The following is a 20,174-nucleotide window of genomic DNA, read 5'->3' as shown; positions in this document are numbered from 1 at the left end:
GAATATCTACATCACTGGAGGAGGGGAAGACTTTTTGTGGGAAGAAAACCCACATAGTGTAAAGGAGAAAATATTAAATATCTGGCATTAAAATTTGGAACTTCTGCATAATAAAAGACTGCAAATAAAGTAAAAACAAGCCACAGACTGAAAGAGATATCTGCAGCACAAATGACAAAACAAGGATTAGATTTTGAATACCTAAGAATACTAAGAAACACACAACCCAACAAAACAGAACATCTATGTTCTATTCAGACGAGAAAATGGAAGAGTTAATAAACACATGAAAAGATGCCAACTTAACTCATAATTTAAAATGTAAATTAAAATCACAATGAGATACCCTTCCATACTCATGAGACCAGCCAAAAAATGAAAATTCAGATAACAAGTAAGGCAAGGATGTGGAATACCAAGGATTATGCAACAAGTCTAAGTAGATAGTAAGTTTAAAATGCCTCAACAGAGAACTAAACAAAAATTCAAAGAAGCAAAATTGTATATCAAAATCATTTCCAATTCTCTTTAGATTAGCCTCTGATACTGTGACTGAGGGAGTTATGTATTGTGGCTCCAGCTAAACATACAATTTTAGCTACTTTATTTTTAAAAATTAGCTTGCTATGATAAATTAAATGGCTGCTCTTATCAATAAAACCTCGTACACTGCTGTGGAAGTTGTACAAATTCCACTCCTAGAAATATACCAGAGAAACTCTCACAAAGGTGGCACTGTCTACTGCAGCACTGTTTGTAACAGCAAATAATTAAGATAAATGAAAACTTGGAAACCTAAAGAAATGGATGATGGAAGAATTTAAAAATACACTGTGTTATATTTATTAATTGTAATATTATACAATAGTTAACATGAATAAATCAAATCTAAAAATGTATCAAGATGAATATGCTTAAAATGTGGCACACAGAGTAGAAATTTTCCCCTACTTTTTCAAACTGCAAAAGAATATGTATATCATGACATATACATGGTAAAAACTTTCAATGACCCACATGTATACACACGTTGCAGAAGCAAAAAAAGAATGATTCATGGGCAAGAACGACAAACCCAACTCTGAGCAAGTTAACCTCTGAAAAAGAAAACGAAATGAGAGAGGATGGGGAGGAAATGGTCTTTAGTTGTCTCTACAGTATTTTACTGCCTTTAATTATTTAAAGAAAAACTAAGCTATTTTTAAGAAAAGAAATTGCAAAAGTAAAATTTTTGCTTATTTACAGGTAAAGATCAAAGACTTCCTTAGTATTTAATTGTAAAATTCTTCACGGTCACTCATTCTCCATCACCAACACCAACAAAGGCTAGAGCCCTTTGTGCTAGTGTCATTCCCAAGAGATCCTGATAGATGCTACCATATCACCAAGAAAATCCCAGAAAGTCTTGCCAAGATTGTAATGTTTGCATTAATGATTTGGATACACTTTTTAAATGCACAAATTCCAGTTCCAAACAACTCAAAGCCAGGCAGTCTACGACCAATTGGCAAGCAGGCTGGCAAAGACTCATTTCAGCCTGTAAGGTAGGAGAATGAAAATGCATGAACTCTATACCTAAATGTCAGAGCACACATTTTAAAATGCAATAAAAAAATCCAGACCAAAAATGGTTTTCACAAGGACACAGAAATAAGAGAGAAATAAAGCAATACTAATGTCAATAAGTACTAATTATTCTATCAAGACAAATATTCCCACTAAACTAAAGTTATGCAATGAGTACGTTTATAAGTACACAGTCAGTTTTAAATTCCTCAAAGCCAGGCACAGTGGCTCACACCTATAACACTACAGGTGTTATAGGCCAAGGTGGGAGGATCCCTTGAGGCCAGGAGTTGGAGACCAGCCTGAGCAATACAGCAAGACTCCATCTCTACAAAAAGTAAAAATAAATAAGCCAGGTGTGGTGGCATATGCCTGTAGTCCTAGCTACTATGGAGGCTGAGGCGAGAAGATCACTTGAATCCAGGAATTCAAGGCTGCAGTGAACAATGATCACACCACTGCACTCCAGCCTGGAAAACAAAGTGAGACCCTGTTTCTGAAAGAAAAAAAATATTCTCAATAAAAAAACAACAAATTCAAAAAGGCAAAATTATATATCAAAATCATTTCCAATTCCCTTTAGATTAGCTTCTGATAATGTGACTGAGGAAGTCACGTATTGTGTATCCATGGCCAGAAATCAGAATTTAGCTACTTCATATAATTAACTTGCTATGATAAATTAAATTACTGTTACCATCAATATAACTAATGATTAAAAAATCATCACTATTTTAAACACTAGAGTATTACAATCCTTTGGGCCAGTTTTAGCTTTTCTTTAATAGTTCCAAAACTAATAAAAGTCTAAAATGTGGACAGATTTAACCCATTAAATTACCTTCACTATTGTTCACAGAATAAAATCCTTAATTGATTAATGATCTCAGGGTGTCTATCGCCATCTAGTGAACAATCACTTCAATTACCACATCAGACATTTGACAACTGATACCCCTTTTTTTCATGGTTTAAAAATACATGTCCACTCAGTGCCATATGCTTGTCCAATCTCTTTTTTTTATGCCTCTCTACACATGCATTGAGAACTAACACAAATACAGATGATATTTGTATAGATTCACATAGTACTTCTCTAAAATACTGACTTCATTACTTTTAAATAACTTGCACACTGTGAGATCCCTCATACAATTCCTTACCCATTAGCTCATTCCTCTATCACCAAGCAATTCAAGATCATGGAAGAGTTTAAGTGTGAAAGATCACACCTGTGAAAAGACAATATTGATGCCAATTTGACACAACTATTAGCACTTTTATTACAAACCTGTTTTTAAAAGTACAATTAGTAATTACTCTGAGTATTCTAGGAGCCATAATACATTTGATTACAGAAATTATTAGGTCACTAGAGTCAAACCTGCACGATTCCAACAAAAGTGAGCAAACACAAAATAGACTTAAAAATAAAAAGGAAAAGGGGGCTTCAAGGCCTCCCTAGGCTGTGATTTAATCCATATCCAAATATAAAATTTTATAATCTTTTGTAATGGCATGCTACCAGGTTTCCTTCTCATTAATTTCCACTTGAACCTTAATCTAATTTATCCCATAAGGATAAAAGCAAAGAACTTTTAAGATCTGCAGGTTACGACATTATCTGGCTCACTCTATCTTGTCACAAAAAAATACTAGCTTAATAAGTTACAAAGGTAGTCCAAAATCTCAGCAAACTGGCTCTCATTTTCACTTCACTCTTCCTACCTCTTTAATAATTATGAGACGCTTGAAAAATCACAAAGACTCAATAGTATATACGGGAAAAACCAGCAAACCCAAGGAAAGATTATCCCATAGGCTACTTCCACCCACCAGTGCTAACAATTATCACTAATACTTCAACAATCATTTTTATTTTAGGAATTAATATTTGTAAGTGACTTTGGATCTTCTCCTACAATAAGATTTCCTGGGAGAAACTGTGTAATTATTATTTCTCAGTAGCCTCATATCACTTTAAAGGCCTACTTTCCAGAGTTTTATCTATCTTATTTGAGGCAAAGAGCAAAGCGAAAAGAGAAAAGAAGAAAGCAGAAACCAAGAATTTAAATCACATACAAGTAGTTCTAGATTTGTCTGAAATTCTTTGCTTTTTAATGGAGAGAACAGGGGTTTTTTATAGTTCATTTATTAAAGATTTGTTATTGTTATATTTTATATAACAGAGAGATAAAAATTGTGTTTAAACTCCCCATTAAAAATCCAGCTAAAGAAAACCATTGCCCTTAAGATACAATGGATTAGGAGAGTGGGGGAGATCACTGGACAAATTTGGGGCTTATTATTATCAACAGTGCCCTTTTAAGCTTGTGGATTTCTGAGCCAATGCAGAAAATGTAACAACAGGGATTTCCCAACAGCAAGAGGCACTCTCCAAGGGAGTAAATTGTCAACTATTGCCTCTCGTGAGAAACTTAAGAGTAACCTTGATCCAATCTCAATAGTCAACCCATGTATTATCACCCAGTTGGGGCATAGTGAGTGCATTTCCTAATACAAAAATAAGATGGTATTCCATCAGAAGCCACTGGATACACGTGAAGAAATAAAATTTAAATAATTTTGAAGTAAACTTAGCCTAAGAAACTAAAAAACATCCTTCCCTTCCCTCACTTCAACTAGCCCCTAAAACACCTATATCTTTCTCATGTAAAAAAGGACGGTATCTTGAGATGAGTACCAAAAATCGTGATCTCCCTGTAATAAGAGGTAGAATATAAAGCAAAACCACAGTCATAAAAGACATCTTGAGATGGAAGCGACAACCCTACTATACTAAAAGGATTTACATTCAAAATAGCCACTTGTTATACTTTATCTCTTTGAGTTTTAACTTCCTCATCTAAAAAATGAGAACATTATTATCTATTTCAAAGGATTCTTGCGTAATTTAGTGAAATAATGCATAAGAAAGCTTCTATCACATCACTGGTGTTCAGTACATGTTTTGCCCTTCCTCCCTGTGCCCTAAGTCAAATTTTTGAGATAGGGCTGCCAACAGAAGAGTGATTCTGAACATCCTGACATTTCTTTCATACACCAGCTATATCTGCACTGTCCAATACAGTTGCCACTAGCCACATTTGTCTATTTAAGTTTAAATTCGTTTTAATTATAATTAAAGCAATCTAAAAATCCAGTTCCTCAGCTAGTTGGCACTAGACAGATACCAAGAGCTCACTGGCCACTTGTGGCTAGAGACTACTGCACTGGATAGTGCATATGGAGAACATTTTCATCATCATAAAGTTCTACTGGACAAAGCTGGTCTAAACTCTAAAGCAGAAGCAAACTTTTCTAAAAAAGGCCAGAGAGTAAATATATCAAGCATTGCAGGCCGTGCGAGCCTCCATCTTGACTACTCAGCTCTGCTCTCATAACACAAAAGCAGCCACAGATGATACATAAATAAATGAGCTTGGCTCTGTTCCAATAAAACCTTATTTGCAAAAATAGATGGCAGGCTGCATTTGGCCTGATGGCCATCATTCGCCAACCCCTGCTCTAGAGCATTCAGAGTCCAGACCCTCAATACAAGCATTTTTCCCATGACCACTGCTTACCTCCTTTAAGACTAAATAGTCTTAAACTCACAGACATGGAGATAAATGAAATTTAGTATTCAGCATAATTATTCTTTTACAAATTAAGAAAAACCCACACCCATAGTATTCAAACAGTTGAAGCTTACAGTGTTCATAAAGTGACAGTACCTAAATTCTGTTTGGTATCTGGCCCGTCTTACTAAAGCCAGTAACTCGCAATCCATTACTCTAGTCTTGACATATTCTGGAATTCTGGGTTTATACATCTAATGGCCCACTTATTATGCCTGGAGATCTATTACTCAGGCCAAAGGCAACACATCCACAACAGAATTCTTAATCCTTCTTTCCTGGTTTCCTCCATCTTAGTAAAAGGCTCTGCTAGCTAGCCACCTGATTTCTACCTTTCACTCACACTCCAAGCTAATCCATCAGCCAAAAAAAAATAGCTCTCTTATGTCACTTAGGTCTCATTCATGTCACCTCCTCGAAGAAGCCTTCCCTGACCAATATAAACTAGCCATCTAAATATTCTCTAGCCCACCACCCTGTTTTAATTATCTGCAGAACATTTCCTTCTATCATATTTTGTTATTTATTATATATGTTTATTTACTTATTTACAGTCTGCTTTCCCAAACCACCCTCTCTCCACCCCACATTCCTAACTCATGTCGTCTCCACCCCCAATCTCCTCCCAATCTGGGTAGAAAGTAAGCCTCATGATAACAGGGACCTTTTACCTTTTATTTCTTGCTTGATACATACATACATACATACATACACACACACACACACACACACACACACACACACACACACGAATCCTTATTTAAATGCCTATTTGTCTCAAACCTGTCATCCAAAGAGAGGGGTACTATCTTTGATGCTGTATAACTAGGTAATAAACTTGACTCTCCCACACTCTAACAGGTAAAGTTAAAAATACTCTCATATCTAGAGATGTAAATGTTATTCTGCCATTTACCTCCCTTCCTTTGTATGTCACCAAGGCAGCCAGTGGTTTGGCATAAAATCTGCTATAGGAAAATCCCAGGCAACCGTACATACTGTTCGCTGTGAGCTTCAAAGCCTTCTGTCGAATGTCATACTGCAGGCCACACAGAACAAAAGACAAACAACAATATTTACAGATGCTTAAGTATTACATTAATGTCTTTCTAAATCTCCAATAAAAAGAGAAACCAGCAATATCCCTGAATAAAAAAGAACACACTCAACCCATCCACCCAGATCAATGATTCCCTAACCTCCTAGAAGCAAGTAAACACAGAATCCAAAGCTCCCAGGAGCCAGAAGTATCTTGTTCAGATACAACCTTTGCAGACAAAGGTGGCTTCCATTCTGAAGGACTCTAGTATTTTTAAGTGGTCACCTACCCACAAACTTAAAATAAGTACCTGCATTTGCCCAGCATCCTGTTTACTCCTAAATAATCAAATTCTAAAAGCTGAGACTGTCACTCAAATGTTTCTTAGTGAAAAGGTATAGATATACCTGAAGAATAAGGTCTGGATTTAAGTCTTGCTGTTTCATTAGCTGTTTGACTTGTTTTCTCCGTTCTACCAGTTTCCGGATCTCTCTGGGCAAAATGCCCATTTCTAAGTTTGGATCTGGCAACTCAGGGATCTGTTCTTGTTCTCCATCCTGATAAACACACAACAGAAATTTCATACAAATCAAACTTTTGTGAAATAAATTTCTACAGTAATATTTTATAGGCGCTTTCCCCCATGATCACATCTTGAAAAGCTATTCTCTTATACAAGTAAGGGTCAACAATGCATGGGTAGTATAAGAAGGTGCTGAGAGGTTTGTAGAACAGGTCACCATTGCCCTCATCTCTCCCAATTATATTAGTCTGTCATTCCCAATATCTCTCACCCTTGTAGTTAGACACATATTTAGATTTCATTTAAAGGGATATATTTTTACAAATGCTACTAACTCTCTTCAACAAGACTGGAGAACAACATGTTTGAGGAAATTGTTTTTAAAATATAAACACTAAAAGAGGCCTCCAGGATTTAAAAAAAAAAAAAACCAGCAGCTAAACTACTATTTTAAATCCTTTTTACTACCAAACAAAATGCTATAGAATTGTAAAAACTATGGAGAATAACAGCAATTATTGTAAATGCTCTAGACTAAAAATAAAAAGCCAAATACTAAATCAGCAAATTTCTTTTAGCATTTGGAGCACATTTAAATAGGCCATGACATTTCTAAAAACTAACATATATATATCCCTTAACATTTATGTAGTACTTTTTGCCTACAAATTGCCACGCAGTCGGCAGAAGAATAGCAACCAACAGTCTTCTTATATTAAAATTTACAGCAGGAAAAAGCAGGGAAAGCATTAGACCATTTTCTCAAGCCTCCATTAATTCTATTAACAGGCTACAAAGAAAAAAGCCAGGCACATTTGCCCTTTTAAAGGTTCAGAATTAAAAATAAACCTCTTGATTTAAAGTATGCCAAGTCAATGCCATTTGATAACCTAGCCTTTACAAAGCATCTGATTTTACAGAGATCAATATCTTCAAGTGAAACGCTCTTACAATAGTAATAGGGACCTATTGCTTTCCAATATAACAGATGAAGATAGTAAACCTATTAAAGAGATCCTGGTACACGTTCCAATTTATTTACAGCAACTATGAAAGTTAGATAAAAAGTAAACTGAAAGAATATAGAGTCAGGAAATTTACCATCTACTCCTAGCTCTACAACTACTACCTGTGTGACACTGTTCTGAGGTACCATGCATAAAAATGATACAGGATCTATAAACTGCTACATGTATAGTATTTCTTAGATGACTTTTGATGTCCCTCCCAACTCTAAAATGATTCTATTATATATCCAGAATCCAAGCTGGAAAACTCCAATAAGCAAAATGGTGGTGGGCAGAGGCTAAATAATATTAACCATCACCATGCTGGCACAGTAGCAGGACAGAGCTCAAATATTAATTGAATGCAGTCATACCTGTTGGGGATGTCTACCCAGTACCTTCTCTGTAACGGTCTCCACTAGTCTCACAGAAAGGCCCACCCTTAGCAGCCAGATTTGTACCCTGTAAACCTACTCTTGTGGTTACAGATAACGGGGACCCGGGGTGCCCACCAACCTAGGCAAACCTATCCAATTCTCTCTTCTGGGAATATGAAATTGGGATTGAAAAACAGGCCCCAAGCTTGTGGTGAGAACTAAAAGACATATAAATTCAGGAGCTAGAGGGCAAATAGACATCTTCTGCCATGTATTAAAAAAAAAAAAAAAGATTACAAAAAAGAACAAAATGTGTGTGTGGGGGGGGTATACACCTATACATAGACCACACATGCATATAAAATGGAAATTTATTCAGCAATACAAAGGAATGAAGTATTAGTACATTCTACAACATGGATGAACCTTGAAAACATTATGCTAAGTGAAATAAGCCAGACACCAAAAGGCCATATACTGTATGATTCTATTTATATAAGATGTCCAGAACATACGAATCTATACAAGCAAAAAGATTAGCAGTTGCCTAGAGGTGGAAGGGATAGATGGATTGATGGGGGTGACAGCTAAAAGGTTTCTTTGGGAAATAATGAAAATATCCTAAAATCAATTGTGACGATGGCTGCAAACTCTGGGAATACACCAAAAGCCACTGAACCATACACTTTAAACAGGTGAATTATATGGTATATGAATAATACCACAATAAAGCTATTTTTAAAAGATACAGAACCAGTCTGAGTCTCTTTCTACCCAACCCTTCTCCTTTTTGACCACTAAGAAAGGATATAATTAATGCATCCTTTAAGAGGAAAGGCCAGATACAGTGGCTCATGCCTGTAATCCCAGCACTTTGGTAGACTGAGGCAGGTGGACTGCTTGAGCCCAGGAGCCCAAGAGCAACCTGGGCAACATAGCAAAACCCAGCCTCTACCAAAAAAAAAAAGAAAAACTAAAATGCTAACCCCTTTGGTTCCCTTCCTTAAGTAATTCTTTTAACCTCGATTTCAAGAGCCCTAGATTAAGTACAAACCTCTGTAATCTTCTGTGCCTCTGCAGCAACTCTTTGTACTGTTGTAAAACAAATGTTAAATTCCTGAATGATGGAAGGATAAAGACTGTTGAAGTCCAGAAGCAAAATGAACTTATCGTAAAAACCTGAAATTAAAAAGCCACATAATATCATAAAAAGTCTAAAGAAAAGCAGAACAGTCAAAACATCATTATTAAAAGCACTATATTAGAAACTATATACTATCCACATATACTATCCAAAGCTGAGAGACAAAGGAAAAAAAAAATCAACTACCATTCCATAAAATGATGTAAATTTAGTGAAAAGCCAGATCACAAAATAAGAGGGAGAAAAAAATCCTGTCTTCTCTTTAGAACCAGCCACAACCAGTCCTTTCCCCAGCTGTCCCCAAAACACACCATTATTACAAACAAACACCGTCCCACTTATTTGAAAGGTGTCACATCCATTTCAAAAAAAATGTTAAACTTTCCTTCAAAGCAAGAATTCCCTTCCACCTACTTTCCCCTTCCCCACACCAAATAAAACCAAGTGAGTGGTTTTCTTTTTTATTTTTATTTATTTATTTTTTTGAGACAGAGTCTCGCTTTATCACCAGGCTTGAGTGCAGTGGCATTATCTCGGCTCACTGCAATCTCTGCCTCCAGAGTTCAAGAGATACCCCCGCCTCAGCCTCCTGAGTAGCTGGGACTACAGGCGCATGCCACCACACCTGGCTAATTTTTTGTATTTTAGTAGAGACAGGGTTTCACCATGTTGGCCAGGCTGGTCTCGATCTCCTGACCTCATGATATGCCTGCTCGGCCTCCCAAAGTGCTGGGATTACAGGTGTGAGCCATTGCACCCAGCTGAGTGGTTTATTTTTTAATGACACTTTCAAAAAATAAAATGGACAGCACATTTACCTGTACATAAACCGAGCTAAAATCAAATAAGAGACACACATATATAAATGTCAGTAGTGGAACGATCCACCCTTTTTACTTGCAAAGGATGAACAGAAAGCTACTATATTTCTCTAGGACATTTACAAAGAGTTATCTTCACCTTGAGAAGAAACTGAATAAAAATAAATGTCCACTATTAAGATAGTAATAATTGCAAACATATATTGATAGTTTATTCTGTGTCCAGCACTATACTAATTTATCTTTAAATCCCTGTGTGGTAGATATTACTCTTACCTCTATTTTACAGAAGAAGCTGAGCCTTACAAGAGGTTAAACAGGCAGCCCAAGATCACATTGAATTCAAACCCAGACCTATATAACACCAAGTACTACTGCTCCATTATAATAAAATCACTTTTGTCAAAAATGTCTCCCACTCAGAGTTAACTTATTTGATAAAATTCACATTAATTCCTTCATAACGATATGAATATTCTTAACACTACTACTGAACTGTACATTTGAGAATGGTTGAAATGTTTTATTTAATACAAAAAAATTAGCTGGCTATGGTGGCGCCCACCTGGAGTCCCATCTACTGGGAGACTGAGGCAGGAGGATCGCTTGAACCTGGGACATGGAAGCTGCAGTGAGCAGGGACTGTGCCACTGCACTCCAACCTAGGCAACAGAGCAAGACTCTGTCTCCAAAAAAAAGCAAAGAAAAGAAAAAGAAAAACAAAAAGTTTTTTTAAAAAAAAGATCATTTCTAGCTCTGTGTACCACAAAACATCTTTGCCATTCATGACAATAGGGAAAAGGTATTCTCCTGTTAAAAGTTAAATTTGGTGGTTACTGTCTGCACTGTCTTTAACTTCGCTGTCAACTGAACTGGTCAGGACAAACAGCTATCTATGTCCTGGACAGCTACTTATCTATGTATTGGACAAACTATGTTTACAGACCAAATTCAACCTACTGCTTGTTTTTGTACCACCCATGAGCTTAAGTATGGTTTTTACATTTTTTAATGGTTGGAAAAAATTAAAAACAGTATTTCATGACATATGAAAACTACATGAAATTTAAATTTCAATGTCTATACATAATTTATTGGAACACAGCATAACAAAATTCACCTTAAGTCTATGTCAGGTGACTGGCAACCAAGATTTTCACATGAATGAAAGAGAAAAGTAAGGCCATCATAAGACTTATTTGCTGACCTATAAGATATAATTCAGGTCTTCCAGTTTCTCAAGCCTAGTTCCACATTAAGAAATCCCTTAATACTGGGAAAAAACCAATTCACTGCCCAGGCTTACCAACTTTGGGGTCCAAAACCAAGCCTCCAGCATAAGCTGCTTTCTTACGTCCTTTCTTGTATTTATTGGTATCTCCATCAATTTCTTCATCTTCATCTCCCTAATATCAAATGCAAAGACAACTTCACCAGACAGCAACTCATTAATTTAAAATTGTTATGATTCTCTCTTTTCCAATTGCAGGACTTAGTTCTAACAAACATTATTTCAGTTAGTGGTCCTATCTGTGGGGAAAGACAGCTATTGTAATATGTTCATGAATCCAAATGAATGCCAAGCATAGTAATTTCTTAAGCAAATACTATATATCTGAGTTAACAAATACAAAAATTATATTTTTATGTGCTTCTGAATTTATAGAGTTTCATATTTTCTAATCAATGAATACTGAAAATACCACTTTTCATATTACACAAAATTTGAGATTGTAAAGCAGCCCTCTTACAATCACTACTCTAACATTCATGATGTAAAAACATAAAATACTTCATGTAGGTATTATCATTATCCCTATTATTAATATGGACACCATAAAATAAGCACATCTATATACTGAAAATCCATTCCTAAGTAGTTTATTATTGGCCAACATAAAATACTTCAGCAGAAGTTAAAGTCCTCTAAATGAATATTCCCTGTACCAATTTTAATAATGTACGTTAAAAAAACAAGCAAATATGAGAACCTGAATCAAATTTTAACATTCAATTCCCATTTCTGCATCAATTCGTATCAGTGCTAATAAAACAGTAGCTAAACAAAGTTTTAGTTCTAAAGCGATGGAGGCTATTTCAGAAACCTAATTGTGGGTGACCTTGATCATACTAGTACAGAAAAATGCAACACAAAAATAAAGGCTCATAGGTTCAAGAAAATAAAAAGTTTAACTGGCATTTAACTTTGGGAGGGCTAAGGTGCCAGAACACATTCCACGTATGGTCACCCATCAGAGAGGTCTAATGCTTCCCTCAAAGAATTTCCTATTTCACAAATAATTTTGCCTGCACAGAGAAAAATGGAAAAGGAAATGACACAAATACAAGGGAATAAACTTGACACAGTTTCTATAGTACACAAGGGATTTGCTATTTTGAAAGCAGATGTCATCACAGAAAAAAAGGCTATCTAGGTAATAAAAAGTGGGGGATAAGAGGAAACAAAATACTACACAGTTTTGGACCCACCAGTTTTTGCTGAGGCTTTCGGAAAATCTGCTTGTCAGGCACAATATAGTTGTTTTCATAAAATGCATGAAGCAACAAGAACTCGTTACGCTCGGATCGTCCACCCATCAGCGTCCTGGACTATTAAATGGAATTTATTTTTAAAATTTGAGCTCAAAACCACAACTAACAAAAGCAACCTTGAGTCAGTTAAGTTTAGTCACATCACCTCCTTCAAAACCATTCCTAACAACAGGCTGCTTTAAAAAAAAAAAAAAAAAAAGGTACTAAATTATTCCTAACATTTTCATTAAGGATTATAGTTAAAGGAGACAAAGAGAGCTTAAAATATTGACAACTTGGCTATTTACTCCCAAATGGACCATTCCACCAAACAGACACATCCAGATGTTAGAGAGATGATCCTTATGTTCGCCCCAATTTCAACACACTGCACCTGGCATTCCTCCCCTTCTCCCAACCAGTTCTTCCTTTACAAAAGAAGTCCAGCTTTCAGAATCCAAGTTACTCATTTTATAAGCATGCATTCAGACTCATTATCATATAACAACTACCCCAGGCAAACACTGAATCCAACAGGAAATGCTTTTTCCCCCTCTCTAAGTTAAATTTACCATAATGTTCCCAGCGATGTTAGTGATCTGCAATGCTAATGGAAGAACGTTTAGCTCACACATGATCTGCAAAATGAACTTGGCATCTTCCCAGGTGTGTTTCAACAGGTACAACAGTTGAGAAGATTCACTGTACAGAAAAGTAAGAATGAAACAGAATCAAATAATTAAAAGAAACAATGCCTATAATCATAACTTCAAAAACTATTACAAGGAATTTCAGGTGTAAGTAAATTCAGAGCAACAGCACCTTGGCTTCAGAAACAATTTAAGGTCAGTATGTAACAAGGAATTTCGGGTGTAAGTAAATTCAGAGCAACAGCATCTTGGCTTCAGAAACAATTTAAGGTCAGTATGTAAATAGGAATTCATTCATACCATTGTTCCCAAAGCTTTTCTCCAACACACACACACACACACACACACACACACACACACACCACACACTCTCTCTCTCTCTCTCTCACTCACTCTCTCTCTCTCTCTCTCTCTCTCTCTCTCTCTCTCCCATAAAGAAAAACTGAAGTAATATAATAACTACAAGCCTGAAAACTATCTAAATCCTTTTATTCATTCCATCCAGTGAGTATATATTGCATGCTTACTATGTGCCAGGAGTTGGCTGTGACCAAAACAAACAAAACTTCCTATCCTCCTGGAGCTTATGTCCTCATGGGGGAGACAAGAGTATAAAAAAGAAAAAGAAATTATGTATATAGTATGTTATATAGTGTTAAAAGTTAAGCAATGGGAATATTAAGTATCAGAAGCAGAGACTGAAATTTTTACTAGGAAACAGTGGAAGATTTCACTGAGAATAAAGATCTGGAAGAGGTGAGGGAACAAGCCTTATGGAAAGAGCATTCCACGCAGACAGGACAGCACACTCAAAAACCCAGAGCTGCGTGCAAATCTGGCAGCTCCAGGGCTAGGAAAGAGGCCAATATAGCTGGATCAGAGAGAATAATGGAAAGAGCAGTAGGAGATAAGGACAGAGTTAATGGCATAGAGACACACTGTATGGAGCTTATAAGCAAAAACAAGGACATCAGTTCTTACTCTGAATGAAACAGAGAGTCACTGGAAGATTCTGGGCAGAGTACCACATCTGACTTGATTTTAGCATAATAACTCTGGTTCTGGATTGAGAATCGATTATAAAGGGGCAAGGGCAAAAGGAAGGGGACAGGCATATAAACCCAGTAATCCAGAGGAAAGAGGATAGTGGCTTGGACAGGATGGGTTCAACAGAGTCGGAAAGAAGTGGTCAGACTTAGAGGTATTTAGAAGATAGAACTGATAGGATTCCCTGATGCATCTACTGTGGGATATGAGAGGGAGGAATCAAAGGTGCCACAGAGATTTTGGGCTAAGTAAAACTCTGAAGTGTCCAGTGATAACGGAAAAATACGCTTACTAATTTAGTAAGGAAAGACTACATGAAGAACCTAGGACAGAAGATTAGAGCTCAGTTTTCAACAAGCTGGGAGTTCACATTAGATATCAAGTAAAATAGGTAAGTAGGCACATTGATTCTAGAATTTAGGGAGGTCTAACCTGAAGATACACAGGTGGGAGGCATAGGCATCCACATGATATTTAAATTCCTAAGACTCACTATGACCACCTAGAGAAGGGGCAAAGTCAGAAAAGAAGTCCAAGAAACGACTCAGGAAGAACTAGCAGGAACGAACAAATGAGAGATGACCAGAGGAGTAAGAGGAAGAAATAAGCAAGCGCTACCTCTAAATAACTTAATGATTGCTCAGTTTTTATATTTCCAAAGTATCTACCCTAATTCCTGAATAAATGAATTAAGAGTAGAAATCTAAATCCAAACTACTGTTAGGAAACATTAAGATAGTGTTAACACAGATGAGGGAGATAGAGATAAACTGATCAATTACAATAATTCAAGAGGTAAACTAGTTCAAATTATGAAAGCAGTGGAGATGGTAGTACTGACAAAGACAGTTTCCCCTCTACAGCACCACTGGCTCATGCCCCTCCAGACTAAGAATAGTACTGGTGTTCTGCTATCGTTAATTTCAAGACAGATTAATTCTGAAGAATCTAGGATCATACCTGTACATATTTCGTATATTTTCCACTGGGATTACGTCCCTTTCAGTTTTTAGAATCTGCTGAACAAGTTCGGACAGATGGTAGCTTTTACAACGAATCAATTCCTTTGCTGAAATTTCCACATCACAGATCATTCGACCACAGGTAGCATTTCTTTCACCAAATCCACTCCGGCCCTACGAGATGGGAACAAAAAGCAAATTTCATGAAAGAGCAGACACTGAGAACATTTCTTTCTAACCTATTTTAAAGCTGGCCCAAAATTATGATAACTTTCGTTCTCCCATTTATCAATCAAACATTTTTGAACATTTACTATGTATCTGACATTATTCTAGGCACTCAGGATACAGCAGCGATCAAAACATAAAAGACTCCTAGCCTCATGTGAAATGTATAATAAAAAATAGACAACATAAACAAGAAACTATATCGTTTTAGGGGGTAGCAAGTATATGGAAAATGGGAAAATAGAGCAGGGTGAGGGGCACAAGGAATTTGGGGAGACTGCATCTTAAATAGGGTAATGGGGCAGACCTCACTGAGAAGATGCCATATAAAGAAAATCTTGAAGGGGGTAAAAAGCTAAGCAAGTGTTCAGACGAAGTGCTAATAACAACTCTACCACCTTAAAGATAGGAATCGGAAAAGAAGCAAGATCAGTGGCCCCAACTTTGATCTGTAGTGGCAGAATCCTCTAGAGAACATTACAAAAAAGATACAGATTCCTAACTTATCTGATGAGGCAACATGTCCATTTTATTTATAAGCTTTAAGTAAAATAAGATTTCAAGCACTGAGCAGTATCAGGTTTAGAAAGAAAGTGCTTCACACAAAAACTGCCAAAACCTCCATACATGAAGCAAGGAGGTAAAATGAAAAGCATATATTGGCTTTAAGAGTCACACAGGCCTGGGTTAAAATCTCAGTTTTTCCCCTTGCTAGTTACATGATCCAGAACAAGTTATGTTACCCCTATGAGACTGTCTATGAAATAAAACTGGAGTTGCCACGAGAGGTAACTAACACAGAAAGCACTTAGTTTATTGCTTTCTTCCTTTTTCTTTCTTCTTTTTATTACAAGATATCATCCAGCAATATTGCATTCTAATACAACCAACATCAACTCCCTTCCATTCATTCTTCCCATCTTCCTCCTAAATGATAACCCTCAACGTCTTCTGAACCATGCAACCTTGCCCTAAGATTATCACTTCAGGAATGACAAAGTGAAAGTAACATGTATGTGCTGTCTTTGTTCACTATTCCTAGATTCTAACCGATGATTTTTAAAACCACCAGAGGCTTTTACAAAAAAAATGCTGAATTCAAAGGAAAAGATGTTTAGTGCCAAAGTTAAAATGTACCAAAGTTCCTATCACAAGATAACCAATTCCTATTTTAAAAAGTATAGTGTGTTCCCTGGTAGCTACCCCACATTAAAAAATAAATAAATAAAAGAGATTTTGAAAATTATTATTACCCCAAGCTTTGGCATGTTGGATCGCTTCAGTCGACCTATCTTGGACCAGTGAGGAGCTTTGCACACATTAATTCTCTGCAGTAGTACCTCCAGTTCAAACCCATAAATATTATGACCCTAGTCAGAAAAAGAAGGCAGCTGATAACGTTATAACAAATGCAAATTAGAGGATTTATCTTCATATGCACAGAATTTCTTTGCCCTTTCTTTTTCTGGTCTCTAATTGAAGACATCATGCACTTACCTCCGATTGGGGGTCCTTTCTTCTTCAGGAATTTATTCATCAGCAGCATTCATTAGCCTTGACATTAACAAGGCTGCTAAGCAGATTGCTGGAATAAACTTTATTTCATCCTAATTGATGCAAGGCTCATATGATGTCTTTTAATTTGCAGCTCATGCCTCACAGTCTCGGAGGCAAATGCAAATTTAACGTCCCATACTTTTTATGTGATCAGTAAAAGCTAAATTCAAATAATTCCATATTCCTTCCTTAAAAACATAGAGCCTGTCTGCCCTATCAGTTTACACAAGACTCTTCAAAAACTCAGGAACTGCCTTTAGTTTCTTTTTTAAAAATTGAGTTCAAACACTACTGATTTAGACCCATAATTGATATGCAACAAGAGAAATATATAATACCACTAAATAGCGCAAATAAGAAACTTGTTAAAAACAAAGAAACAAAACTATATAGAGTAGAAATTATCTCAAATATGCAACTAGATTTTTCACCTCTATAATAATTTCCAACATGTGAACATGATTCACTTGCCTCTGTTTATAAAAATTAGATGAAGTTTAAAACAATTCAGATCAACAAATATACTTGTTATTAAACTTAATTAAAAATATATGCCCGCTGCTTAGAGTAGTCAAAATCATAGAATCAAGAAAGTAGAATGGTGGTTGCCAAGGGCTAGGGGAATGGGAAGTTAATGTGTACAGTGTTTCAGTTTTACAAGATGAAAAGACTTACAGACATGGATGGTGTGATGCCTGTACAGCATTATGAATGTAGTTAATACCACTGAACTGTATACTATAAAATGGTCAACACAGTTAATTTTATGTTATGTGTATTTTACCACTAGATATTCATAGCAGTTTTGCCTATTAAATTATAAGACCAAAGGCCTTGAGGAAGTATCACTTACAAATTATCATACCTAGAATCAGGGACCCAAATTCATGTCAGAATTCCATCTTACATCCAGATTTCTCACACATTGACTTGGCTCTATCACCCAAAGCCAGGCCAGGTTTCCCAGGCTTCATGGCATCTCCTTGGGGTCCAAGATACTGTTGTTACTAGAGGCTGACTGAGGGCCTGGTGCTGAGACAGAATGCCACAGTACAACACTGTGCACAGAATCTTCCTGGAACTTTAAAGGTAGGTCTTGAAATATCATAAGGGAAGTGGGTGCAGAGATATTGCTTCCAATCCACAGAAACTCAAGATGCTAGCTAGCTATACAGTTGCCAGATAAGGTATCCAAGAGTAAAAATGAATGTAGAGAAAAATATAGGAAACATTTTTGCAAGACTTCAATGTACCCAAATTACTCATATCACATTAAAAATACAGGCATTTATAGCCTACATTCCTCTGGAAAATATATATATATATATAATTTGATTGATCCATTAACCCAGAAAAAAAGACCAATGAAGGAATTCCATATTCTCCAAACTAGGAAGGTCAGAGGACATATAAAGCAAAATGTTGCTTTAGGACTCTTAGGAACTAGGGCAAAAAATAGCTCAATGAATTATTAGCTCAAGCTGTCTAGCAGGGACATACTGGGTCATCAACAGAAAAAAATATTCCGAGTCCTGAGTTTTCAAAGGTATATGTCATAGAAATTCACTGAGTTCATAAAATTAAAGTACTTAGTTTTGTGATTTGCACCAAATCAAGTGAATTAATAAACTCCTGTGACCACCATACAACTGGGCTACTAAAGCAAAATTTTGGCAAACTCAGGTTGCACACGTTTACTTACTTATGTGCTGGTCTCTAAGCATAAATAGCCAGAGAATCCTTAACTTCAACACTAAGTCATAGGTTGCTTTTGTATTAGAGGAAAAAATCTACCTTGCAGTGGGCTTGTTATTTTTCTCTCCTACTAGCAGCAAGTATAGCAATTCCCACCAGTCCATAGAATCATTTCACTCCGAAAAGATTATTTGCTGTTCAAAAGCACCAATAAAGTCACAGTGAAAATAACTAAGAAATGAAGAGCTTCCCCATGACATGATCAAACATCTACTCACCACAATGATATCAGGATCAATTTTGTGAACCTTTGCCAGGAAAAAACCTAGCAGTGTTCTTTCTGTTGCAGCAACCTCAACCTTCACATTCTGTTAGATAAAAACACACAAGTCACTGACAACTCTTTACTGTCAACAAGTACTGTACCTTGGCTTCTTGTTCAACTACGGTAAGTTATCTTAGGGTTAAAAGAAACCATCCATTTCAAAACTAAATGTAACAATGAAATTCCTGATTCTAGGTTTCACAGTAATAATTGCAAAGTCTCTAAGGAGCTCATTCTAGTAATAAGCATGTGAATAAAGCAAAATTTTAAGTGCTGAGCAACATAAAACATAGAAATGTCCCTCCACAGGGACATGCTTGTGCATCTGGATACATTTTAGAACATACAAATCAGAGTACCTATCAAAACTATTACTTTCCTATATAATCCCTGGTAGACTTCACTGTTTATGTATTTACCAGGCAAAGAAATCCCAAGGATTGTATAAACTAATCCCAAATGATAAGGTAAGAACTGACAAATAAGAAACCAGTCTAAAAACAAACACATTTAAGAATTTTAATTGGCTGAGCACAGTGGCTCATACCTGTAATCCCAGCACTTTGGGAGGCCAAGGTGGGTGGATCACCTGAGGTCAGGAGTTCAACACCAGCCTGACCAACATGGTAAACCCCATCTCTACTAAAAATACAAAATTAGCTGGGAATGGTGGCAGGCACATGCCCATAATCCCAGCTACTTGGAAGGTTAAGGCAGGAGAATGGCTTGAAAATGGGAGGTGGACGTTGCAGTGAGCAGAGCAAAACTCCGTCTCAAAAAATAAAAATAAAAAAAAAAGAATTATAAGTGTTTTAACTATAAACAAAACCTACCTTCACACAAAAGGTTTCTACTTGGATTACTAAATATAAATCAGGTATTCAAAAGATCCACTCATTAAAAATCTCTAAAAATGGAAGTTGATGGTTATATGTTTTCTACAATTAGGTCAGTTAAAAAATGTCAGTTTGGCCAGGTGTGGTGGCTCAGGCCTGTAATCCCAGCACTTTGGGAGGTCAAGGCGGGTGGATCACTTGAGGTCAGGAGTTCCAGACCAGCC

The 20,174-nt window shown here is 36.4% G+C and overlaps 1 protein-coding gene and 1 non-coding gene across 7 annotated transcripts in view; both read right to left on the bottom strand.

Annotated features, from left to right (window-relative positions):
• POLA1 (DNA polymerase alpha 1, catalytic subunit) overlaps positions 1-20,174 on the bottom strand; it is a 301,162-nt gene that overhangs the window by 241,763 nt on the left and 39,225 nt on the right. For 5 of the 6 annotated variants that reach the window (XM_032286162.1, XM_032286163.1, XM_032286160.1 and 2 more), the window contains exons 18-26: positions 19,068-19,157; positions 16,791-16,907; positions 15,308-15,483; positions 13,223-13,352; positions 12,609-12,728; positions 11,425-11,524; positions 9,208-9,332; positions 6,654-6,803; positions 6,124-6,246 (exon numbers count right to left, since the gene is read on the bottom strand). In XM_032286162.1, the coding sequence (XP_032142053.1) occupies positions 6,124-6,246; positions 6,654-6,803; positions 9,208-9,332; positions 11,425-11,524; positions 12,609-12,728; positions 13,223-13,352; positions 15,308-15,483; positions 16,791-16,907; positions 19,068-19,157 (1,131 nt within the window). The remainder of the gene's footprint in view (positions 1-6,123; positions 6,247-6,653; positions 6,804-9,207; positions 9,333-11,424; positions 11,525-12,608; positions 12,729-13,222; positions 13,353-15,307; positions 15,484-16,790; positions 16,908-19,067; positions 19,158-20,174) is intronic. The other variant, XM_032286164.1, reaches the window with a different exon arrangement.
• On the bottom strand, positions 10,161-10,290 carry LOC116556855. The gene has a single exon (XR_004271199.1).

This window comes from Sapajus apella, unplaced genomic scaffold, assembly GCF_009761245.1.
Source record: "Sapajus apella isolate SASKATOON/1434 unplaced genomic scaffold, GSC_monkey_1.0 scaffold17, whole genome shotgun sequence".
Lineage (NCBI taxonomy): Eukaryota > Metazoa > Chordata > Mammalia > Primates > Cebidae > Sapajus > Sapajus apella.
The sequence above is the reverse complement of the archived record's forward strand: the minus strand, read 5'-3'. Positions and strand labels throughout refer to the sequence as shown.